General features: G+C 42.6%; 1 protein-coding gene across 3 annotated transcripts in view; it reads right to left on the bottom strand.

Annotated features, from left to right (window-relative positions):
- The window catches only part of LOC122788685 (ABC transporter G family member 23-like), a 1,725,589-nt gene that overhangs the window by 1,246,232 nt on the left and 452,857 nt on the right, over positions 1-26,500 (bottom strand). For all 3 annotated transcript variants that reach the window (XM_044055583.1, XM_044055595.1, XM_044055590.1), the window contains exon 7: positions 17,145-17,219. In XM_044055583.1, coding sequence (XP_043911518.1) covers positions 17,145-17,219 — 75 coding nt within the window. The remainder of the gene's footprint in view (positions 1-17,144; positions 17,220-26,500) is intronic.

Raw genomic sequence — 26,500 nt, 5'->3', positions numbered from 1 at the left:
TGTCAAGCATGTCATCCCAAGCAGACAGACACTGGATCCCCTTAGAATGACACCAGTAATTAAGCCAATTGTTAAAACTGATCATTTTGTCTTTGTACTGTGGCATCATTCTTGGTGAGGGTAAGATGCTGCTCAGGGTCAGGGTCATACCAGCCTGGGCTACATAATCAGAGAGCTCCTCTATGTCTCTTTTCATGTAGTCCAGGGAGTGCGTCTCAGGTCGTTCACACCTGCATGTACAATGACTGAGTCATATTTGTACTTGCTGTTGAGTGACCTGAGTGCTTGTGTTATGTGGCGGATTCTAGCTCCCGACAGGCAGCTTACTGTGACCCTCGCCTTGTTCAGTCTGGTGAGCGGGACATCAGTGTGCCTGACTATGGAGTCACCTATTACAAGTGTGTCTGGCATGTTGTTTGGCCTTAAGGGCTGTGACTGTTTAGCACACTGACTTTGTGAACTATGTGCTGCATTTGCTATGTCTTGAGGTGGTGGTTGCTTGGGTGTCTGCTTTGGAGGCCTCTGTTGTTTTGGTAGATTTTTAATCAGCACCTCCAGTATGTTTTGTGTGTTTATGTGTTTGTTTTGCAGTTGTGATAGTTCTATGTGAGACTGGGTTTGTGGTGTGCGTGGTTACCTTCTCCTCCTGACTGGTCTTGCCAGTACTGAATTGAGAGAGCTCAGCCTCCAGTTTGGCTATATAGTTGCATCTCTCGCATATGTTTGTATTTGTTGGGAGGAGGAGAGGGTTGTCTGTGTACATGAGGCAATTGTAACATTGCCTCAAGATTCCCAGATTCACCAGCTGAACAGGAGAGGATACTAGCAACTGACCCTTCGACATGCTAGAAATAGTGAAAAAAGATTGCTGTGTAACTGATGTCAGAAAGGACCTATAGGGAAATGGGTACTCAACAGAATTTAGATGAATGAAGTACTTTTCGTTTGTTTAAGAGTGCTTTACCTGTATAAAAAATGCTTTATGAGCAAGTGCTGAGCTTTTCAGATAGAGTATAGGCTGTTTAGATTGCAGGTAGAACAGTTCTAAGGGAAAAATTGAAGCGCAGACTTGGTGGAGCCAGAAAAAGTTTAACCTTGTTTAACCAAGTTTAACCTGGTTTAACCAGCGCTATCGACGCAGCATAAAGCCGTGCAAAGGCGGATTTTAAGCAGTGAACTACAAAAGAGCTAGGAATGGTCCCAAACAACCAATTACTAACAGCTTCTTGTGCTGAGGTCACTTCCCCCAAGGATAGGTAGGCTGCTCAAGGCTCCCCACTCCCACTGGTGAGCAAAGAAACTTCCTTTTATCCAAGTAAGGTAATGGACAACACAGGAACTACACCACAGCCCAGAATACAGCAATGTCTGTATACTGGTCTAAACTAGTCGAAAAAGGCGGGAAAACAAGGATTATTTTTTTGTTTTTTTGTTTTTTTTTGCAGAAATACACAGAAAATGCAGAGACAGTGATAAATTAGTTACACCAGGGATCACTGCAGTGGCTGTGCTGTACAGAGGCACTGGAAACTAATGGCTCTGCTGTTCACAGGCACAGGAAACTAACCTAGGGAGGTGCCACAAGTCAAAACACTGTAGCTAGGCTTATGAATGGCCTTGGCCAGACAGCATAGTACCTAACTATGAACCTATGAAGCTATTACATGTCCTTTGTGCATGGATAATTGACTAGCTCTTCCATTTCAATTAGCTATCATGCTGATACACTGTCTGGTGACTACAAGTCATATGTATCCTGTTATTGTGTATTGTACATGCCAATAGACATACCTGATGTTAGCATAACATAACAGTAATGCTATGTAAAATGTTAGACATATCTACCTACAATACTGTACATTACACATTTTTGCCACAATATCCCACAATGCAAATCATAATTGCACAGCAGGACCACCTTAGACATGTTATTTTCAGTTATACACCCATACATATGCCTACTGTTATAGTATATCAGCATATACTATCCCCCGTTATGGCACGTACTTGTTGGACCAACCCTGCCACTGACAGCGGCTGGGGTGGAATTGTTGTGTTCAAAGTCCTTATATAGCATCCATTGTGGTGTATGAGGTGTTTACCTTGTGACCTACATCAGTACACACAATTTCTATGAGCGTTACTATGCTCAACAATACATCACTACATAATACCTTTTCCCACTATATGCATTGCGTACACTTTAATTATTACAGAACAGGTACTACATACACTGACATACTGAGTGTTCTACATTCCTTATTAGTAACCCAAGTTGTCATTGACAGTAATATAAATCCTATTCATTTTGTGTTGCAATCCTCATAACGTTTTTCTGGTATGTACAGACGGTTTGAATGTATGACAAGCCATCCTTTTATACTTAGATATCAGTAACATGTGGTATCTGCCACCAATTGGTGTTCCAGAGTAGATGATTACATGCACATCAGCTGTACAGCTACTCCATTATCCAATAACATGACAACAGTGGTATATAATTGAATGCTCCACTTGGGCATTGTCCCTTTGCCCTACCTTCAAGGAAGACGGCCTGGATGTGTTGTTTGTGATGAATTGCACCAGCTATATGGAGACACACAGAGATATATTAACTTCGTGGCCCCTGTGGATTGTGTGTAATGGCTAGAGGATGTAGTTCTACATGTGAGTCTAGCTGTTATATTTCTGAACATTGCTACTTCTGCAGGGTTTGTACCTGATACACCTGCAAATGTTTAGGTCTGGCAAGGATGTTTGGGCAGCACATGGCTGTGTGGCTATACATAGAACGTTAGGTGTTTTGAACTGTGCTCACCTGACATCTTTGATATACTGTACATGTGTATCATACTGTGCTGATAATCAGTAATTGGTAACACTTCCTGGTGTACGCACAGCTGTCTGATATGGGATTATTGCAACCAAACCCTGTAACATCGGCATCTGTTCCATTGTACAACAGCAACAATTTCACATAGGGCCATTATAGTGTGTCTCTGACAAGGTATGTTAAGGCTTCTACAGATGTCATAGAGTGAGTGGATGTTTGTGATGTTATTACAGTATGTATTGCAATTGTTTCGGGTGTGGGGGAGATGTAGGTGGGTGTACATAGCAGATGCAGGTGTGTAGGAACTGCATTTGTACATATTCGATATGTGTGTGAGGGCTCCTTCCCTATTTGAAGACCTATCCTTTAGTGGACTAATACGATGGTAATTGCAGGCTGATTCATTAAGCCATTGTTAATTGGTTCCTGTATAGCATGCAGGTGATGTTGGTCCTTCAATCCATTCGGAAATACATCGGTATGTAATGAAATGTTGCTACATGAAAGCTGTCTCGTGTATTTCTGTCATAGATATTTGCTCTCACTGGAGTTGTGTTGGTGACTGAACCTCTTTGGCTTGGGTTGCCACCTTTTCAAATGGCCATAGTGGGACATTTGCAAGACACACATCAGATTTTAGAGGCCGACACATACCCACAGTCAGTAGAAAGTATAGAACTTTACATATATGCCTATATAAAAGCTTATTCTTGTAGCGGTTTACTTACTTATCCTGTTTCTTGTTACATGTAGGTATTTTAGATACAGATGACTATTTTATGCAACAATTACATTAAATATGGAACATGCCAAATGTCTCGAGATTGTAGGACGTTAGTATTTGTACTCATTTTAGTCAGGACACTAATGCACATAGAGGGACTGCCCCTCACAAGGTGGGACAGGTGGTAGTCCTATCTTTGGCTGATGTCCATAGCACATATTTGTAATAGTGTATAGACATATATACTCTCCATATCCTTTGTTCATAACGTTCGGTCGTGGCGGAATGTGTGATTGCTATGGTCCATGTTATATACATATTTGAAGACTTCAACCTCTGTATAAGGCATACCCATGGATTCAGGAACGCACACACTTCCATCGACCACATTACCATTCCCAGACTCCCAAACCCCACAATACCAAACACTCAAACTTGCGACAGTCAAACTCCTGGAACTAACACAAACACAGAACACACACATGCACACACAGACACACTGCTACCCATCACATCCAAACAAACCATCCTACACTACGTATGGCCAGGTGGCCATGCCCCCATACACCCCCCATGTGGGTGGCTGCACACCCCACACCACATCTACTTGAATAATCTACCTCTGAGCTAGCACAAACAGACACACGAAGCAAACCCACACACACACACTTTACAGTCCCCCGGAAACACACACCACACACAGAACACACACACACACACTACAGCAATCAGAAACACACTTACACACAGTACCTACCTGAACCACAGCACCAGAAGCACTACCTAAATGTCCCTTAACATCGTGATAATAGTACTCGTGGTTCTGGTGTTTCGGTACTGTGGTCTTTCGGTCTTTAAGCCTCGTGATTACGTGCATCGGTATGTAAAGCATTCGGTATTTGGTAGTTCATAGGTTCATACTAGGCTATCTGCCCTAGGGCATTTATAAGCCTAGCCAGAGTGTGTTTGGCTTTCACCACCCATTTTAAATGAATTTTGCTATGCCCTTTTTCGAGGGTAGTATACTGTGCCTCTGTCTAACAGTGACACAGAAGTGATACCCGGGGTAAACCTATGATCTCCCATCCACTCATCAAGATTTCTCTTGAAGAGAGTCAATGAGGGACTCTGCCTAACCTGGACTGGGATTTTATTCCAGAGTGAAGGGAGCCTCTGGGTTATGAATCTGTCCCTCCAGCATGTCCTATTTATTTCAGTGCTGAGGTTCAAGTCTCTCGAGTGCGTAGCTCGATGGGATTTGGATTTTCTGAGGTGCAGCATGTCCATTAATTCCGGGTTGGACATGGCTTTATAAGTCAGGCACAGATCGCCTCTGAGCAGGCGGTATGCCACTGAGTAGAGCTGGAGTTTCATTAACCGGGCAGCATATGGCATCTGTTTGAGCCCTTTGATCCTCTTGGTGAGGTACTTTTGGGGTCTTTCCAGTTGCTGCAGGTGTCTAGTAAGGTACATCCCAAAAGGGGCATTGTACTCAATTATGGGCCTGATGAGGGATGAGTAAAGAGGCACGATGACCTCCCCTGAACTAGATGTGAATCCCTTCATGATTAGGTGGGCTATATAAAATATTTTTCTAACCACTTTGGCCACGTGGTTTTCAAATGAGAGATTGCTATCAACTTGGGTCCCCAGGTCCCTAATTACTTCTTCCATACTTAATGGATTACCACCTATGTGGTAATTTGTGGGCACTTTGTTTTTGCCAAAGGGGATGACTATACACTTTTTGGCGTTTAGCTTGAGGCACTGGTGCTCTGGCACCAGTTGTCTGTTTCTATGAGGCCCTTTTGTAGGATGCTTGTGTCGGCTGGAGAGTCGATTATGGCACCTAGTTTGCAGTCATCTGCGAACTTGGTCAGCCACAGTCCTTCCGTGTTGGCCTGTACCTCCGAGAAATATATACCGAACAAGAGAAGTCCCAGGACTGAGCCTTGTGGGATGCCACTTGTAACTGGTTTGGAGTCTGACATGGCTCCAGCAATTCTAACCATGTGGGTTCTGTCCTTGAGCCAGTTTGCAACCCATCTAGTGACATAGGGGTTTATATTTAAGCTGGTGAGCTTATCTATAATGCCCGAGTGGGGTATTGTATCGAAGGCTTTTGTGAGGTCCAGGTAGGCTGTGTGCACCACCTTCCTGTCGTCAATGGCCTTAGTGACTGTTTCAAAGAAATTGACCAGGTTAAAGAGGCAGGATCTGCCTTTAACAAAGCCGAACTGGGTAGGATCCAGTGTCTGTAGGTCCCCAATATCTTTATTTATGAGGTCCATGATGATCCTTTCCATAGCTTTGCAGACCAAGCTAGTCAGGCTTATGGGGCGATAGTTTCCAGGACCCGTTGAGGCACCACCTTTGTGGAGAGGGACCACTGTTGCTGTACTCCACTCTTTGGGTACATATCCTGTAGTAAGGCTGAGACTGAACAGTAGTTTTATGTTTGGGTTTAGCTCTTCTTGGAGTTCATGTAGGACGCAGCCCGGGACACCGTCTGGTCCCATTGATGCTGTGTTTTTTGCTTTGGAGAGGCGGCTCTTACCTGAGCATCTGAGATGTCAGGGGCAGCACTCTGCTGGGATAGATATTTGCCCTTTTGGTGGGAGTTTGCTGAACCTGTCAGCTAGGATGTTGGCAATGTCTGTGGGTTCAGTGTATTTTTTGTCATTTTGGACTAATTCTGAGCATATCTGGGAATTCCCACCCAGGTTCCTAACATAACTAAAGAAAGCCTTGTGATTATCCTTAGTGTCCTGTGCAATTTTTCTCGAAGCTGGCCTTAGACGATTTTATGAGTGCCCGTAGTTTTTTGTTAATACTGATCAGAGATGCCTTCCCTTTTTGGGATTTTGCTCTATCATGTACTAGCTTCCTCCTTCTATTGTATAGTTTGTTTATGGCTGGGTCCACCAGACAGGATGCCTGCCTTTGGAGGATTGGGTCTTGGTTTTATTTGGGATTGCATGATCCATGCATTTCTGAAGGTGTTCATAGAATGCGTTTATAAAGGATTCTGCGGTCTGGGCCGTATTTTCCACAGGCCCAGGGGCTTTGAAGGATTCCACCTCAGTTTTGAGGAGTGTGAAATTTGCTTTAGAGAAGTTTTTCACTGTGGTTTTCTGGGCAGGAGGTGGGGTCGGGATGTAAATATCCAGTGAGATTAGTTTATGGTCTGATCTTACCAGTGAGGGATACACTTCTGGTCTGGAGCATAGAGCCCCCATGTTGGTGATGATCAGGTCCAGTATGTTTTCCCCTCTTGTGGGAGTGATAACAAGTTGTTCCATAGCATTTGAGTTTATAAATTCTAGGAACCTTTGGGCTACGGTGTTGGAGCTAGAGTAATGCTCCCAGTCTATGTTTGGGTAGTTGAAGTCACCCAATATAATGGTGTTTGGAGATACCTTCATATTTTCCAGTGTTCTCAGGAAGGCTGAGTGGAGGTGTGGGTATCTTTGATGAATATTGATACTCCCCCTCCTTTTGTGGTTCGGTCCAAGTTTTGGGGCCAAAAAGCATGGCAAGAGGTATAACCTGGTAGTGCTGGGGTGCTCTCGGAAGCCTTGAACCAGGTTTCTGTTACTGCACAGATATCGATGTTCTCCATGCTAAGGAGAGTTTCGAGTGCGTGCATCTTGAGGTTTAGACTTCTGGTGTTGAGTAGCATTACTCTTAGTTTCTTATCCCTTGTGATACATATGGAGGTGGGTTTGTATTTTGAGCCTTGCCTAAAAAAGGCACTATGGGGGTGGCAAGAGCCTTTGCCAATATCTGAAAGCCCAGGGGTGACAGGTGCAAGCCGTCCCTAGTGAAGCATCGTGGCTTGTCGAGCATGTCATCCCAGGCTGACAGGCATTGAATCCCCTTTGAATGACACCAATACTTAAGCCAATTGTTGAAATTGATCATCTTGTCTTCATATTGTGGCATCATTCTTGGTGAGGGTAAGATGCTACTCAAGGTCAGGGTCATATCGGCCTGGGCTACATGCTCAGAGAGCTCCTCTATGTCTCTTTTCATGTAGTCCAGGGAGGTACATCTCAGGTCATTCACACCAGCATGGACAATGACTGAGTCATATTTGTACTTGCCTTGGAGTGACCTGAGTGCTTGTGTTATGTGGCAGATCCTAGCGCCCGACAGGCAGCTCACTGTGACCTTCTCCTTGTTCTGCCTGGTGAGCAGGACATCAGTGTGCCTTACGATAGTCACCTATTACAAGTGTATCAGGTGTGTTGTTTAGCCTTAAGGGCTGTGACTGTTCGGCACACTGGCTTTGTGAGCTATGCGTTGCATGTGTTTTCTTTTCAGGTAGCGGTTGCTTGGGTGTCTGCTTTGGAGGTCTCTGCTGCTTAGGCAGATTTTTATTTAGAGCCTCCGAGTATGTTTTTGTGCGTTTATGTGTTTGGTTTGCTGTCTTGGTAGGTCTATGTGAAACTGGAATTGTAGTGAGTGTGGTTTCCTTCTCCTCCTGACTGGTTATGCCAGTACTGAGTTGAGAGAGCTTAGCCTCAAGTTTGGCTATATGGTTGCATCTCTCACATGTGTTGGAATTTGTTGGGAGGAGGAGAGGGTTTGTCTGTGTACATGAGGCAGTTGTAACATTGCCTCAAGATTCCCAGATTCACCAGCTAGACCGGAGAGGAGATTGACAACTGACCTTTGGACATGCTAGAATAGTATTGGGAATTCCTTTATAATTGAAAAAAAGGGCCAATGGGGAACAAGGTACTCAAGGGGAGTTTGTGAGGGTGTAATGCTTTTAATTTTTTAGTGCTGACTTATATAATTGCTTTAGTGAGCAAGTGCAGGCTTTAGAGTAGGAATAGGGTGTTTATTATGAGAACTAGATCAGTTCTAAGGGAAAAGTGAAGAGCAGACTTTGTGGAGCCGAATGGTTTAAACCCAATTAAGCGGAACTGCCCGATGCTGCACTATCATAAAACAGCAAAGCAGCTCAAAGCGGGTTTTATACAGGGGGACTTGAAAGAGCTAGAAATTGGCCCAAAATGGCCAATAGACTACCAGATTCTTGTGCTGGGAACACTCCTCCAGGGATAGATAGGCTGCTCTAAGCTCCCCACTGCCACTGGTGAACAAAGAAGCCTCCCTTTATCCAAGAAAGGAAGCGGGCAACACAGGAACTTTCCAAAAGTCCAGAATACAGCAAAGCCTGTATTTGGACTACTCTAGGTCAGGAAAGACGGGAAACAAGGATATTTTTTTTTGTTTTTTTCCTTTTTTGCAACAAATAGCAGGAAAATGCAATAAATATGTAACACAGGCTAGTGCACTTGAGTGTGTAGCCTCAACAGGTAAATGCAACAAACAGGACAAACTTTAAAAGTGCAGGTGCAAAAAAAACTTTAAACAGTTTAAAACAGTTCAAGAAGCAGAAATACTTACAGTTTAGCTATATCGGACAGTCACCCAGGTAGTAGCAGGAAAAAAAACACTTTTATCAGGTTGGCAGTCACTCTTTTAGCCTCTCTGCTGCTAGCACCACTCTGCAGAACCACGAGGAGCTTGGCTGAGTAGTAACAAGCGCAAAAATCGCGCCAAAGCGGGTTTTATACAGGGGGACTTGAAAGAGCTAGAAATTGGCCCAAAACGGCCAATAGACTACCAGATTCTTGTGCTGGGAACACTCCTCCAGGGATAGATAAGCTGCTCTAAGCTCCCCAGTGCCACTGGTGAACAAAGAAGCCTCCCTTTATCCAAGAAAGGAAATGGGCAACACAGGAACTTTCCAAAAGTCCAGAATACAGCAAAGCCTGTATTTTTATATGTACCTCCATGGTTGTGTAGATGTTGTTAACCTGTCTATATATTTGCATATATATGTCTATCCATATATATTGACAAATATCTCTCTATCACCCTTTCTTTCTATATATAGTATTTATATATATATATATATATATATATATATATATATAGAGAGAGAGAGAGAGAGAATACACCTTTCATTGGGTACATGGCGGTGTATACTATTTCCCGAAGTCCACCATTTTGTGTTTTAACCTGTCACAATACACACCTGCCGTTGGTATATCTCAGGTAGCTTAGTGGTAGGTTATTGTGAAGATTGTGTACATGGTTGCGTGCTCTACTCCTGGCAGTGGTCGTTTTACCTCTCAGAGCAGGCACTATTAGTACAAGGGTAAATAACGCACATTTCAGTGGTTCAGGGCAGCTTTGCCCGTGATCTGCGCGATATTCAGCAAAGGTTAGACCTGTGTTGTGCATATCCATGTAGTCATGTTTAAACACCTCTTACCAGCACTTACCGGTGCAAAAACACTCTAACATGTGCTTAAACATGCTCTAATGACCTGCATCCAACATCCATTATTCGGGACATCATGCAGGTCGTGGAACCGGGACCATGAATGGCACAGTCAGTGGCTTTACCACTGAGGCATCTGGGATATGTACAAGTGTTATGGTGTTTAGTATGTAGAGTGTACTACGGCTGTTCCTCCATACTGCAAACAAATGTGTAACTCAGTTGGTGTACTTATGGATGATACCTGTTAATGTATGTCCAAGTGAGGCTTAATGGATATGCTCCAGCTATGGGAATCCATGTTGCAGTGAGCCACACACTATAATGAGCTACAACTTGCCACAACCATAACTGGAGAATGCTGGGGTGACAGATACCTGTCACGGTTACTCCCCATGCTTTGGAACTACATCACTAATTACATTATATTGAGCCCCTCATTAACACACCAGGGAATCCTTGTAGAGTAGGTGGGGAACAGTGGTTACATTCCAGGGATCTTGCAATTGTCTCTGTTCCACAGAGGGACAGTTAGTTAATCAATGGGGTGGTGACAGCAGACACATTTTGGCTAGACTTATGAATGGCCTCTGACAGTTAGGCATGTACCTACCGATGTACCTAGGAATCTATACATACAGTATCAACACATGCTGTTAGCTTAATTTACTGTTCAGGTATTGACTTACCTTGTGCCAATAGCAGTTGTGTGTGCAGTAGTTGAGGGCTGCCTATGTAGGATGCACACAGTAGACCACCTATACATGACAGTTTACAGGTGGTCGTGTGTGTGTGCCATCCATGTTTACTGTGTGTGCAGGTGGAGAAGTGTGTCAGTCTGTAGGGGCCTACACTGTCAGTGTATGTGCTATACATTCCCTCTTTGCCAAGGCATGGGCATACTGGGCACACCTCTGTCTGCCTACTGGGGCTGGCACAGGGTGTTCGTGGTCTGAATACCTCTGTGCCTGTGGTGCCCTTGGCAATTGCAGTGGGCTGTGAGGGCCTTCACCATTATGTCCCTGCTGCAGCTGTTTCTGCAGGATCATATTATGTAGTATGGCACATACTATAAAGATGTGGGCACACATGCCTGGAGAGTACTGCAAGGCTCCACCAGATATGTCCAAGCAATGGAACCGTGATTTCAGCATCCCAAACACATGCTCTATGATGATTCTGGTTTGTGCGTGTGCCTCATTATGGTGTTCTTGCATGGGTGTGTGTGCATTTCTGATGGAAGTCATCATCCACGGCTCCAGTGCATAGCCTGCATCCCCCACAAGGTGGCCATATGAGATGTCCCCCCTGACAAATACCTGGTACAGCTGTGAGACATGCCAGATGTGGGAGTCGTGGTAGCTTCCAGGGCTGCCAGCACAAACATCCATGATAATGCCCTGGGCATTGCACATGACCTGGCAGTTGATGGAGTGGTATCCCTTGCGGTTTATGTAGCGCCTACCATGCTCACCGGGTGGTGACTTGATGTGTATGTGCGTGCAGTCTATTGTACCCAGTACCTCCGGGTAGTCTGCCACATGGTGGAAGAGGCGCATATTGCTGGCCAACTCCTCCTGAGTTCGGGGAAAGTATATATGCTCATTGGCATGTGGTAACATGGCATCCAGGAACTAGTGAAGTACCCTGGATGCTGATGCCTGTGCGATCCCCATGATATCTCCAGATGGCCTTTGAAAGGTACCTGTGGCTAGTATTCTCAAGCTTACACATACCTTCGTGTCTACTGGGATGGGTTCCCCTCTGTTGTTTCTGGCTCTGAGGCGTGGCCGACACAGCTCAATGATTTGCTGTATGATGTCCCTGTCCACCCTGTAACGCGCTACTATCTCCAGATCATCTAGCCCCTGGTAAGTTACCCTTGGTCTGAACACTCTTCTACTCCTCCGGTGCCTGAGGTTGTTGTCAGCATCATCCTCCACACCACCTTCAGTCTCCAACACATGCTGATGAATCGAAGCTATGACAGCTCCCAACATGTACATTTTAAAAGTTCCCCGTCTGTTTACACCAATGGTGCAGTGTTTGGGAATACACAAGTGTGTGTGAGGTGCCTTCACACTTTATACTATTGTGCTTTGGAAGCTGATGATGTCATAGGGTGTGTATGTACAATCTGAGTTGCAGGGTATCTTACTTATGGGTTTTACCACATGTACTGCTATTGCTGGGCTTTTGGCGTTGAATTACACTTGGCTGCCATGGATCATCTCTTGCCCTTGCCTTCATTTTTCAAACCAATTCCCCTCCCATTGTCAGGCATGCATCCAGCAGCCTGCTTTCTTGTTTTGTACTTTCCCAACCCAGGATTGTGTTGTGAAATGTGTTTTGTAGCCGATCTACTGCAGGTTTGCTTTGTTCTGCTGTGACAGTTCTCTTTTCTTTGCAATCCGGCACCTTCCCTTTCATGTTCTGCAGGTTGCTGCTAGCAGCCTTGTTAGCTACCGTCAATGGCCCACTGTGAGTTAATAGGTGTTAATTACTCAGTTGTACTCCAATTACTCTGCTGTGGCATTTCCTTATTGTCTTCCTGTAACCTTCCTGTTTCAGCTGTGGTGCGCGCCGCACGCAGCAGTTTACCGGGTTTTGAGCGCGTTGTCATCAGTGTACACATGCACTTTCGGTCACCTTGTGTGCTCTCAGCTAAGCAAAGCTATGGCTACATCCACACCCCTAGCCTGCAGCTTTGCTTAGCAATGGGCAACCTGGACTAGCAATGCTCCAATGTGCTTACAGCTACGGTGGCACACCCCTCTCCTGATGTCATGTATACCTCCAGGCCACTCCTCGGTGTTATACTGCTACATCATGTGGTACAGCTTTATGCCAGCAAGGTGTTTGCAATTCAATATTACTTGCCTCATTTGCATGGCATTGACTACTAATTCCGAGTTACCGCACCATACACTGTCACAGACCCTTAGCAACCCTTGCACCTTGGTAATGGTGTAGCATACATACCATTGACTATTATGGCAAAATCATGATTTGTGTTACATTGCAGTTTTATGACATCTATATATATTTTCCTTGTGTTCCTGTTTGCGCACCCATGCACTGCGGTTGTACTTTGCATTAGTGTGGCCATGACATTAAATGTTATTTTTTATGTGTTGTGTGTGTGTTTTTATGCCATTGGCTGTATATTTAGCCATTGGCATATGTTAACTTTGTAATACGTAAGTTTGGTCCGCTTTCATGGCTCCGATGTTCTGTTTGAAAAAATGTAAACCATTTTTTGGTTTACATTTATGTATGCTTACAGTACACCTGCAACACTTCATGAATCACTATGTACCTTCATTTGCATGCTGCACTACTGCACATGGGGTGATTAGTATACATGTGCTGAGAGCTGCGCAGCTCTGGTGTACGCTGGTAGTGCATGTGGAATCGGCTCGTACCTGAATTGCTCGGCGGCCATATTTGGCATTAGAATGCCTACGCTACGCCTGCGCCTGGCGCAAGCTTCATGAATCCCGGGGAGGAACTATTACATTTGTAATATTTTATAAACAACTTACAATGTCTCAGCAATCACTCAAGTTACACACATACTGTCAGATGCATTTTATTCATCTAGCTGAGAGCTTTCATATGAGGCTAAGGAGTTCCATCTGTGTTATTTGGTTGTTGAGATATTTAGAAAAATGTGAAAATTCTAGCTATATAAATTAATATTATAAAAACAAGAGTTAATATCTATTTATCTGCACTAGACAGAGGTCAGATATTAGTGCAGTTGAGTTTGCCATTGTGCAAGCTTTACAATGAAATTGCTTAAACCTTGTACATAACATGGTTTTGGAATTATTGATGCAAATATGAACAAGCAATATTTGACGCATAGAGGCGGCAGTAGGAGTTAACTGCAGATGCATCTAGCGGCATCACTCTGACGTAATGAGTTAAGTGACAGTTTGTCAAAATTTGTAGCACCCCAAACCCTGAGAACACAACTGCATATGCAGAATTATTTACAGAAACCCTGTACAAACATGGAAATGGTTGCACTGAGGCTATTGTACCTAGTAGAAGTAAGCCCAGATCTAAGGTCAAAAACAAATCCCACTGATTGAATCCTTACTTTAACAGGGTATATAACAACATAAAAAAGTCATGACCAAAATCAGAAAGAGCAACTCTCAGACAAGAGCTATCTGGTTCAAATGAACAAGAAACTAAGAGGTCTAATAAAGTCCAACAAGAACAATTACAAGGTTAGGACAGCCTTCCAGGCTAAATACAATCACAGGTCCTTCTTCATCTATGTCAGAAACCTTAAAGTTAATGCTCAACAGTGTGCAGAACTGGTGGTAAATGGTGCAGCCTTCACTGTTCAGAGTGACATAGTGAGTCTACTGGCTGATAAATTTAGTTCTAGCTTCACCTCCCCCCACCCACACCTGACTACCCCCTGTGAAATCTCTTCTGGCATATCCTCCCAACTATGAAAGAGAGCAGGTTCTTTTGGCACCCGTTAATTCCAAAAACACTGGTTCAGTGGGCCTCATCAATATCCCCAGTTTCCCCCTAATTAGCCTGCAACATTACCTAGCAGAACTACTTGAGGCACTTTTCAACTGCAGCCTCAAAACAGGTTATTTCCCAGGGGAATGGAGGGCCACAATTGTCATCCCTCTTCATAAGGATGGGCTATCGACCAATCTGGGGAAGTACAGATCCTTCAGTCTGACAAGTCTAATATGCAAAGCCATGAAAGGAATTGTCATGGAAATGATCAACAAGGACATTGGCAACCTACAGACACTGGCCACATCCCACTTTAGCTTTGTTAATGGAAGATTTTGCCTACTCACTCTGGCATACTTCTTCAAGAGGGTTACCGAGGCTATTGATGAGGGTAAAATGGTGCATACCACCTACCTTGGCCTGAACAAGGTGTTCAGTACAATACCCTACTGAGGTATTGTTGCCAAACTCTCAGATCTAGACATAAATCCTTACATAACTTGCTGGATTGCTGGCTGGCTCACATATAGGACCCAAGAAGTCAGAATCAGTGAGACCACCTCCACCAAGAGATTGGACACCAGCAGAGTACTACAGGGTTCCATGTTGGGCCTGCTCCTGTTTGGCATTTAATTCTTGAAAGTTAAGGATAACTTCAAAGGCCTTTGGCTGACCAAGTTCACAGATGACTGTAAATTCGGAGCTATCATAGACTCTTCCCATAACAGCAACATGCTATAAGAGGGTCTAACATAAACAAATGACTGCTGCCAAAACCATGGATTAAAACTCGGTGCAAAGAAATGCATTATAGTGCAGTGCCATTTACTCCATCAAGAAAACAACCTTGAGAGTTGACCCAATAGTCAGGGATCTTGGAACATATTCAGAGAACAATCTGGCCTTCGACCAACATATAGTTAAGATAGTAAGAAAATCATTCTGTGTCACTCAACTCATAAGTAAGGGTATGAAATTTAAGTCCAAGGAAGTTATAGTACCACTCTACTCATCCATCACTAGACCCATCATTGAGTACTGTGCCCCATTTGGCATGTACCTAACCAGGCACTTGCAGCAGTTGGAATGCCATCAAAGGTTCCACACCAGGAGAATCCAGGGTATGAATACCCTGTGATCTATGCCTAGCATAAAAGGCATCCAAAGATCCAGCTCTGATGGATCTCTTGCACAAAACATCACCAGAAACACTAGATCCAAGGGCCTGAACTTTGCCTATGACATAAAGAGAGCATGCTGAAGAGACCAATATGTATTTAAAAGATCCCCCGCTATGAAATAAGTTCCCCATCTACACGAAGCAGAGTTCATCCCTGACCCTGTTCAAAAGAAATCTTGATCATTGGATGGGAAATTGCAAGTTCACCCCCTGGTCTGGCCCCCATGTCTCTGATGGACAGAGGCTGATGGTAAGTAAATTAATCCTAAACTAACAATCACCCCTCCATAACCCTTAGCTACCTCTTTACTAATATACCCCACTATATAGGCATCTAAGGACCTTGAGGACAAAACTGGGTTGGGTTGCATGGCTAGGTTTGTAAAGACCCTGGTAGTTGTTAGCTTAGAATAAACCTATGAACCTCTGTTCATGCAGATTTTACTAGCATTCATAATTTTCCTTGCTGTTCACAGTTGCTGTTCAAAAATGAATCTTCTAAAACTATTAAACATTCTGAGTCAATCATGCAAATCTAGGATGCAAATGTACTATTTTATGAGGGAGGCAACCCCCCATGCATTTGATATGTTGTTTACTGTGCCCCTCCAAACATCCTACTTCTTTCATAGAATCACTTCTACAGTGCCCATGACTCGGAGAAAAGCCAAATACTTGTATTTTGCACATACAAAAAAAGTATTAGCCTTTTTCTCTTCTACTACAAACCTGGAGCAAAGTATAATTTTCAAAACAAAGTAGGTCACATTTGTGGGATTCCACCACTTGTCTTTTAACAGCAGAAATTATTCTCACTCAGAATTAAACATTTTTATTGCATAGTTCAGTAGTGCTATTCAGCTTCCATAAATACTCATGAGGGATCCAGCAGGAATCGTCTCCAATGTCTAGCTTTCAACAACACACTGGGATAATCATTTTAAAAAAGAAACACAGCCACATCTGGCAACCTCCTATATGTTATTATGTCATCCAGGCAAAGAGCTTTTTTTTATTTATTGTTACTTGCTAAAGCAACCGCTTATTAACCATCTTGTGTTATATATTAATTGTTCACTTTTACCACACATACCTAACTGATGTTTATTGCTTTGGGTGACAAACGGTGTTTATTCTTAAGGAAACTACACAAGCATCTCTGTTTAAAATAAAACTCACCTGTCATATTTTGCGAATATCATTTAGTTGTTGAACTAAATATTTTTTCATACAAGTAATCTAGCCTAAAAGATGTTTTGTGTACTAGATACTTAATGTGTAGCATTATCTAGACAAATTAATCTGATATTTAGATTACAAAAATCTTTGTAAAAGTATTAATTGCATATTACAGTTTAAATGTTTTAAATTTCATTAAGTTCTTCCTTGATATTGCAAGTACTCGTTTCAATTATGTAAAGTTTATTAAAAATATTGAAGTAATGAAATTAATTTCTCATGGCTGTAAGGCTGCAAAGTTGGAAAGTACTAGTTAAGACTACAAAATGAATATAAATAACATGCAAAGACAAGCAACATTAATACCATTGTAGCAGCCTAACCATAAATTATGTGGTAATATTAAAAGTAGGAATTTAAGAATACCTACTGGGACTTGCATTTCTGTCATAAGAAGATCTGGCGGTGCTTCTGCCAAAAGCTTACCATTTCTCATAAGTCCAACCTGTTGATATTGACAAACATTATAATGTAAGATTTGAAACGTTTGGATACATATTTTTTTAGATGACTTTACTGTAAACATAAATAAAGCATTTGTGCTAGTTCAAGTTCCAACATAAATTTGCACATGAAAATAATGGATAAATAAAATACTATAGATGAGTAAACATATATAAAAGATAATGTTGTTTGGACCTCACAAATTGCAATTTTTTCTTATAAGGAATATATTCTACATCATTTATAGCTTAGTATTTTCTGTCTCATAGCAAACTGTTTACATATACCACCCTAATGCATTCTTCAACTTTTTTATTAAATCCAGTGATCTTTCCTCATGCTACACCACCATATAATTTCTTCTGTCATTATCTGTTTCATCTCACCTCTTCTCCAGTGTGCACATTTTGTTGTTTCAAGTGCTTACCTTATATATGATTTGGTTCGGCCTCAGTGTAGTGTCAGTAATCTTTCTCTGAACATTATCGGCTTTGTTCATCATTATGGAGGCAGAGACTCAAGAAAATAACACCAAATTCAAAATGTAGATTTGTCAGTGACTAGTAAACTTATACTTCATCATTTCTTCTTCTTCACATGTCTCTGAATCTCATTTACCAAAATGCTGTCTTCTCGCATTTAGAGTACCAGCCATATATTGCCATTGTTTAACATATTGAAAGCAATCCCTTCTGCCATTTACTAAACTTGAAAAATACAAAATGTTGATGGTTACTTTTTTGGAGGATGAGCCTGTCAGATCCTTCTCATTGTAAGCTTAAAGATGTGTGCGTTTTTGTATGTTTGTGCATGTGTATGCACCCACATGTGGTTTTGTGTGTGTGTGTTTGTGTATGCATGTATGTTTACACACGAGTGTGTATTTGCGTGCGTGTATACATTGATTTTGGAGTTTGCATGTTCTCCCTGTGTCTCTGCGGGGTTCTTTCTACCTCTCAAATAATGCTGGGTGTTTCCAGCTCAAACTCACCCAAAATCGAATTGAGTCATGGGCAGCAGCAGCACCCACTCTAGCTGGTGTCTATTGGGCGAAGAGTTGTATATACCAACCACTTTAGGCATCAACTGTAATGTGCAGTATCCTCTAGATAGGAGAACATGAATCACAGACTGCATGCCATATTACAGATTGCAACTAGACTGTATGAAAATCAGCAATAATGGATTTGGTCATGCTGATTAATTTCAGCAAAAGTGTGCATGGGTATTTGCCAGTGATAACTGGGATGAGGATCTGGTCTCTGACCTACACCAGGGATCCATGCTAACAGTGGGAGGGCTCTGTTTACTTCTATTGGCTAGTGTGTCCCTGCCATAAAGCCCAGCAGCTCTGGGTCATTAAGTTAATGGCCCAACTTTGGTTACCAGGTATAGCTCTGTTGAGTGAAAGCTGGACATAAAACCAATCAAGCTGCCAAACATGAACTAAGGATTGCTACACTCACTGGATGCAGCTTGGAAACGGATGACATAATGGTAAGCAGTAGACTGGACATCCCATGTGTCCAGCAGATGAAACAGAATGGCAGTGCAACAAAGCCATTTTGCTTGGCGTCCACTAGAAATGGTGTGGGAAGTGTTAGAAGAAAGAAACTTCAGAAGATAGCAACATCATCAAAATTAATGACAGATTCATGGTAATCAGACTCCAGTGTAAACACTGAGAACTATTCATAATCTCAGCCAATACCTCACAGCATGCTTATGATAGCAAGGAAAATAAGTGTATTTAGGCAGTAGTCACACAAACTACTAGATAAAGCAGGACAACATGAATTGGTGTTGATAATGAGGCACCTGAATGCTCATAGAGAGGCTGAAAGAACAGCATATGAGGACTGGCTGGATCCACATGGTTGGGGCAACAGAAATAAAGAAGAAGAGGTCAGTCTAGACTTCTGTCTGGCAAATGGCTTGATGGTGGCCAATGCATGATTCAGCAAGAGAGACAATCACAAGATCAAAACACTGGCCAGTATTCTATTCTGGATGACTTCATCCTAGTAAAGAAAGGGCACTGGGGTAGAGTCAGAGACTGCAAAAGTATCTCCTGTGAAACAGCCCACAGCATAAACCACTTGTGGCCACATTAAGCTGCTAGCAGTGGTCATAAAGGGCTCTAAGGTCGGAGACAATGCTGAACACCTGGAAGTTGACATTAGCATATGTACAACAGCTCAAATAAATACTCAGGGTTCTGGCCCCACAGGAAGAAGAGACAATAGGTGGAGTCAAGGAAGAATGGCAGCACCTCAAAACAGCATGTGTGATGCCTACAGAACAGGTATACATGCAGCGGAGTCAGGTATGGAATAAGGTCATTAGGAAAGCTGATGCTGGAGTGCAGAAGTCTAGGAAGTCATCAAAAGAAAGAAGGAAAGAAGAAATGCAGGAAAAAGTGGGAAGTAGAAAAGATGGACAGGGTTAAGAAGGAACTCTAGTTGGCTAACAAACAGACTGAGCGAGCAGACACAATAGCAAAGAACAAGGCATCAAAGGCACTCTTACAACTTCTAGAAAGTAACACAGTAGATAGCACAGCAGATATGATTAAGAGGTTGGGTGACATCGGGGAGAAATGTCTGCAGAGGATATTCATAGCAGAATGGCCAGAAAGAAGCATCCCAGATGACTAGATAACAAGTATTCTAGAACCAGTGTGTATAAGAACAGAGGGGTCATTCACAACTGTGAGCAGTACAGATATATCAAACTCCTGTCACACTATATTAAAATACTGGACAGGGTGAGTTGGAGAAAGTAAGATGGGAGGTAAGTAGTTTGGATTTAGATCAGGATGCAGCAAAACTAATGCAATGTTTGCAGTGAGAGAGATAGTTGAGAAGAAGCTAGAGATGAAGAAATGGTCCAATTGAGCATTCTTAGACTTGGAAAAGCATATGACAAAGTCCCAAGAAAGCTGATTTGTGCAGTCTTGTGATGGTCTGAAGTCCCTGAAACATTGGTAAAATTAGTGAAGCCATGTACATGGACCCAATGACACAAGTGCAAACACTGTTCAGACTCACAGAGGGGTTCCCAGTGGACATGGGTATGCATTAAGGTTCAGCTCAGAGGCCAATGCTTTTCATTCAGGTGAGGGACTACGTTAACAAACAGGTTGGAGGTGAAAGGTCAACAAAGTTTCTGTATGCAGATAATGTGACATTATAAGCAGACTCTGAAAAAGAACGTCAAGAAATTATAAGGGTATGGAATGCAAAATTAAAGGCATATGGGATGAAAATGAGTACAGATGAAACAGTTGTATAGCAGGAAATGAAGAAATCAAAAAAGTTAAAAACTGAGATAGAAGGAAAAATAGTGGAAAAGTTGAACTGCTTCAAGTATCAGAGATGGATGGTTGAGGACAATGGAATTGTGAATTGTGAGGTCAAACCTAGAATCTGAGGTGCTGCAGCCAGTTGTCACAGAGTGTCAGGGCAGTGTGTGACAGAATGCCAAAGAAGCTGGAAAGTAAGATGCACAAAAGAGTGGTGTGACCAGGACTACTGCATGGTACAGCAACAGAGACAGTGAAGGCAGGGGAGTTCAGGAAGTTAGGTGATGGAGATGAAGTGCCTGAGATGAAGAAATGAGGACATCAAAACACATGACAAAGTATCTCCACTTGAAGATAAGGTCAAAGAGAACAGATTATGGTGGTTTGGGTACATATGCAGGAAAGCAGAAGACAGTCAAGTGAAGAAGATTTGGAAATGGCAGGAAGAAGGCAAGAGGAAGTAAGAGCACCAAGCAAGGAGACAGAAGGATCGCATGGGAGAAGACCTGTGACAGTAAGGCACCACAATCTCAGAAGGTAGAAGAGTGGCACTGAATTCAGAAAGACGGAGACAGTTGATATGACACCCTGACCCCATGCTGAAAATAAATAAAAGTGGGTTGATGATGATGATTATGGTGATATTATACATAGCTGCACTGTGTTTGTATGACTGCATTGTGATCGACTCACACCCGACTAATCACAATCCAGTGAAACTCAATATAACAACTACAAGGAATGAGGAGAGCTGGATCTGCCCCTCCCCCCAAAATAGACCCATGTTAAAGAAGCCCTTCCCCATTGTTTGCTCTGTTTTGCTTCTCTGGTTGTGAGCAATGAGCATTGATTACAAGCCAGTTGACAATAGATAATATATTCATGTAGAGCTCCCACTTTAAATTGAACATTGGTGCTCCAAATGTTTCTGTGGTGTGTGAGATGTGCTTGCATGCAGGGAAGTGGTGGTTTACTGGTTAAGTTTAGAATAAGGACACGTGTCTGTGTGTGTGTGTGTGTGTGTGTGTGTGTGTGTGTGTGTGTGTGTGTGTGTGTGTGTGTGTGTGTGTGTGTAAATATATTTGTGTGTGTGTGCGTGTTTCTGGTTTAGGGTTTGAGTATGGGTTAGGCAAGAAGATAGTTTTAGTGTTTTGTGACTGTGTGTGAAAGTGTATGTGATCTGTGTGTGTGTGTGTGTGTGTGTGTGTGTGTGTGTGTGTGTGTGTGTGTGTCTTGTGTAGCAATACTATTAGGGAAAAGGTTTTTGGTAAGATAATATTCAGAGCCAGGGTTAGAGGCAGTGGCAGGGCTGGGTTATAGTAAACACACATGAGCAAAGTGTTACAGGAGGGTGAAGTCTTCCACATATATCCTCACTCATGCGTGCTAACCTTAAGCCTACCACTACCCCTAAAACCAGCTTTACACATTTCTTTACCAAAACCTCTAGCCCCAACAGTACCATTATTTCTAGGAATCTTGGGAATATTAATGGCAACAGAGTCGTACAGACCAGTTCCAGCTTGTCAACACACTTTCTTAAACTGAATCTCCTCCAGCAAGCAGATTTAGGCCTATTAGGCCCTAGGTAAATTTGTGATCGTACATCCAAGCATCCAGGTTTTGTTTAAAGGAATATACTGCACCACACTGCTTAATCTATATGGGGAGTTGATTCCAGAACTGGGAAAGGTAATGCATAACAAAACTAGCACTCCAGTTTGTCCTATTTATTATCTGGTGGGGATTCAGATCCCTGGTTCCGGCTTTAATTGATTTGTGGAAAGACAAAAGATGCAGGACTATTGGGCCCCTAATTGCATGGAAGACAAGGCAAAGGACCCTATGTTGGAATCTGCAAGACACAGAATAAAGGGACAGTTCTTCCAGTCCCTCTTTGTAGCTCAATGATTTTATACCTTTGATCTTCTTGGCCAGAAATCTCTGATGTCTTTGAAGTTATTTGATGTGCTTAGTAAGGCAGATTCCAAATGGGAAATTGTATTCAATGATCTGCCTAATCATTGCTGAGTACAAAGGGACAATAACTTCTTTAGATATGGATGATATTCCCTTTGCTATAGGTTGTGTTCAGCACAAGACTTCCCGACTACTGTTGTTACATGATCGCTTAAAGAGAGGGATATAAACTTAAGTTCTGAGATGCCTAACAACATTTCCCGAAGTGGGATGTTGCCTATGTTGTAAGCTAGGTGAAAGGATTATCTGCCAACTCTGACTGTAATGCATTTTTAGCATTTAATTTGAGCCTGAAGTAGTCACTAATGTAAGTCCCTGCTGGGGTTCCGGGCGTCAGAGGGGTCCTGACAATAACTCCTGGTTTGCAGTGATCAGCATCAACAATAGGTTCTGTATACTGGTATGGAGGTTTAAAAAGTAAGATGGGTCCCAAGACAGATCTCTGAGGGATTCCACTGATCACCTTTATCCTCTCAGATGAGGCAAGTACCACCCTCAACATGTGCATGCTGCCTTTCAGCCAGATGGCTATCCATCTTATCACATGGGGGTTATACACATTGCCTGAAACTTACGAACTATACTAGAATGGCGGATGGGGTCAAAAGCCCTAAACAAGTCAAGGTAAGCCATGTTGATGGCATGACCATTGTCCACAGCTTTACAAAACTTACTGGGTTCATGAGGCAGGGTCTACCCTTCACAAAAAAACAAGCTGCTGTGGGTACAAAGGGGAGCCACCACTGATCCCGGGAACTATCGACCTATTAGCCTGATGAGCCTGGTCTGCAAGGCCATGGAACATATCATCATGGAACTCATAAACAAAGACATTGGTAACCTCCAAACTCTGGATCCCACCCAGTTCGGGTTTGTGAAAGGCAGATCATGCCTCCTGAACCTGATTGACTTCTTTGAGGCAGTCACCAAAGCCGTGGATGAGGGTAAGGTGGTTCACACAGCCTATCTTGACCTCGCCAAGGCTTTCAACACCATTCCCCATTCTGGAATTATAGCTAAACTCACTAAACTAGGTATAAATCCCTACATCACAAGATGGGTTGCCAACTGGCTCACTGACAGAACCCACACTGTAAAAGTTGCAGACTCCAAATCTGACCGCAAAGCAGTGACAAGTGGAATACCACAGGGTTCCATCCTGGGACCTCTCCTGTTTGGTATCTACTTCTCTGAAGTACAGGCTAACACAGAAGACCTCTGGCTAATGAAGTTCATAGATTACTGCAAACTAGGTGCCATAGTCAAGTCCCCAAATGATGTGGACATCCTACAGAAGGGCCTCACTGAGACAGATGCCTGGTGTCAGAGCCATGGTCTCAAGCTCAATGCCAAAAAGTGCAGTGTCATCCCCTTTGGTAAAAACTCTGTACCCAAGAACTACCACATAGGCAGCAATCTACTTAACACCAAATGCGTGATAAGAGACCTTGGGACCCAGGTGGACAGTAGTCTCTCCTTTGATAGTCACATCACCACAGTAGTCAGGAAGTCCTTCTACATGGCACACCTCATCATAAAAGGGTTCTCATCCAGGAAAAAAGAGGTCATTGTTCCCCTCTACTCGTCACTCATTAGACCAATTAATGAATACAATGCCCATTTTGGAATGTACCTCACAAGACATCTGCAGCAGCTGGAAAGGCCACAGAAGTACCTCACAATGAGGATTACTGGCCTCAAACAAATGCCCTACACTGACCACCTCAAAAAACTCCAGCTTTACTCAGTAGCATATCGCCTACTCCGAGGTGCTCTCTGCCTAACATATAAAGCTATGTCAAACCCAGAGCTGTTGTACATGCTACACCTAAAGAAATCCCAATCCCTCCGAGCTACACGCTGTAGGAATCTAAACCTTGTCACCACAATAAACAGGACACACTGGAGGGATAGATTCCTGTCCCAGAGACTTCCTATACTCTGGAACAGGCTACCCATCTATGTCAAGCAAAGTTCTTCATTAGCACTCTTCAAGAAAAATCTTGATGAGTGGATGGGAAATAGGAAATACACCCCAGTGATCACTTCTGTGCCTCTGCTCGACAGTGGCACAGGAAAATAACTTTCTTGGGTGGCGTAAGCTATAGAACCTTGCTGGCTAGGCTTATGTAGGCTCTTGGGCCGATAGCCTAGTAGCTACCTATGAACCTATGAAGTTTTTAATATCATGTTAATCAAGTCAGTCATAATGTGTTCCATTCCTTTGTAGATGAGACTTGTTAGACATATGGGTCTAGACCTGCCAGGGTCAGTAATGTGGCCACATTCAAGGAGTGGGATGACCACAGCTGTGTGCCAAACATCAAGAACAATGGCTGTGCCTAGCTCAGGTTATATAGTTTAAGGGTGGAAGTTCAATCAAGTTATGTTTAGAACTGTTTATAAGATCGTCTGGTCCAATAGAGTATTTTTGGTCTTGGCTAATAACTTGAGTACATGTTCTTTGGTGATGATGGGAGAAAAGAGGAAACAACAACCAAGGGTAAGGGGAATATAGATAGTTTTCTTGGAATAAAATTTGACTGAATCTTTTTGCTACTATGTTGGCATTGTCTGCTGGGTTAGGGTAGGTGCTGCCTTAATTAATTAGTTTGGATCATTGTTGAATGTTATTTTTTAGTTTCCCAATTGGAAGGATTTCTAATTGTCCTTTGCTTCATATGCTTATCTAAGTTCATGGTCAGCTTTTGTGGACCTAAATGTAAATCTTAAACTTTTATTCGGCTTCTTTATGCTATCCTTGATCTGAGGGTCAGATTACCTGCTGTGTACTTTGATAAAAGTTTGTCTTTTATTGTAGAGTTTATTTATGTAGGTGGACCACCAAGGGTATTTTTGTTTTGACTTTCCCATTACATTGGATCTGGTTGAGACAGTCCTGCCAATAAAAGTGTCTAAGTAGCCATATGCAAGTTGATGCTACAGTAAGTGAATTTAGTAACATCGTTATAAAATTTGAATATTTGCTTATCTGAAGTCTTTTAATTCTGAGTTATTTCATTCAATGGATTTAGAAGTTTTGAAAGTGAAAGCCACTACTTTAAGGTTTGAGTTTGCTGGAGAAGGAGATATCAGGGAAGAAGACAGGTCAAGGACACTGTATCCTCTAATCACATGTTTACAATATGGTTCAAAGCGACTGTGTATTACATCTTAAAAATGTTTGGACATAACCTACATTGTAGCTACATGTAAGCCAGCTTACTGAAGGGTAGTTAACATACTTCAGACTGAAGGAATTTTTGTTTATGGGGAGTTCATCAAGTATATTTAGGAACCTTGTATGATTTTCAGGGCCTGCAATGGGTGTCCTACAACAGGCTAGAAACCGATAGTTGGTCATATTTAGTGTGATTGGAAGCTCCATAATTCCTGTTTGTGGATTTCTGGGGATCTGTCTTGAGCTGATATTATCACCACAGTTTCCATCAGATCTAAAGACATGGCAGGCACAGTACTATTGAATGGAGTGACTACTTTCTGAGAATTTATACCAGGTTTCACTGACTGTACAGATATGAATGCATTTCAAGTGCAAGGGAGCTTCCGTGTTGGGCAATGAATGGCTGAGACTTCTTGCATTCAACAGAGACACCTTTATGACATCCTGTTTCCTACATGATATGTTGACTACACTGGGTTAAGCAACAGCTGAACTCCTCCAAAAAATGTACTATGAGTCAGCAAAGGCTTTAGTCGGTATGCAGAAATGCATAACCCTTTGAACAAGAGATGCAGGCCATTCATTGCATAGCAATTCAGACTGTAAAGCATCTTGTCATATATTGACAAATACTAGATCTCACCAGAATGACAGCAACCATTCATAGATTAGTACTAGGCTAACTGCCCTTATGAGACATTTTAAGCCTAGCCAGTTGCCCCAGGTGAGAATCAAATCCTGCACCTTGTGTCTGTAAGGTAAACATCTTAACCATTATACCAACCTCCCACCTTGTTAAAGACAATTATCTTTT

This window comes from Protopterus annectens, chromosome 1.part2 (assembly GCF_019279795.1).
Source record: "Protopterus annectens isolate FY-2018-M chromosome 1.part2, PAN1.0, whole genome shotgun sequence".
NCBI classification, from domain to species: domain Eukaryota; kingdom Metazoa; phylum Chordata; order Ceratodontiformes; family Protopteridae; genus Protopterus; species Protopterus annectens.
This window is presented reverse-complemented; position numbering and strand designations above follow the sequence as displayed.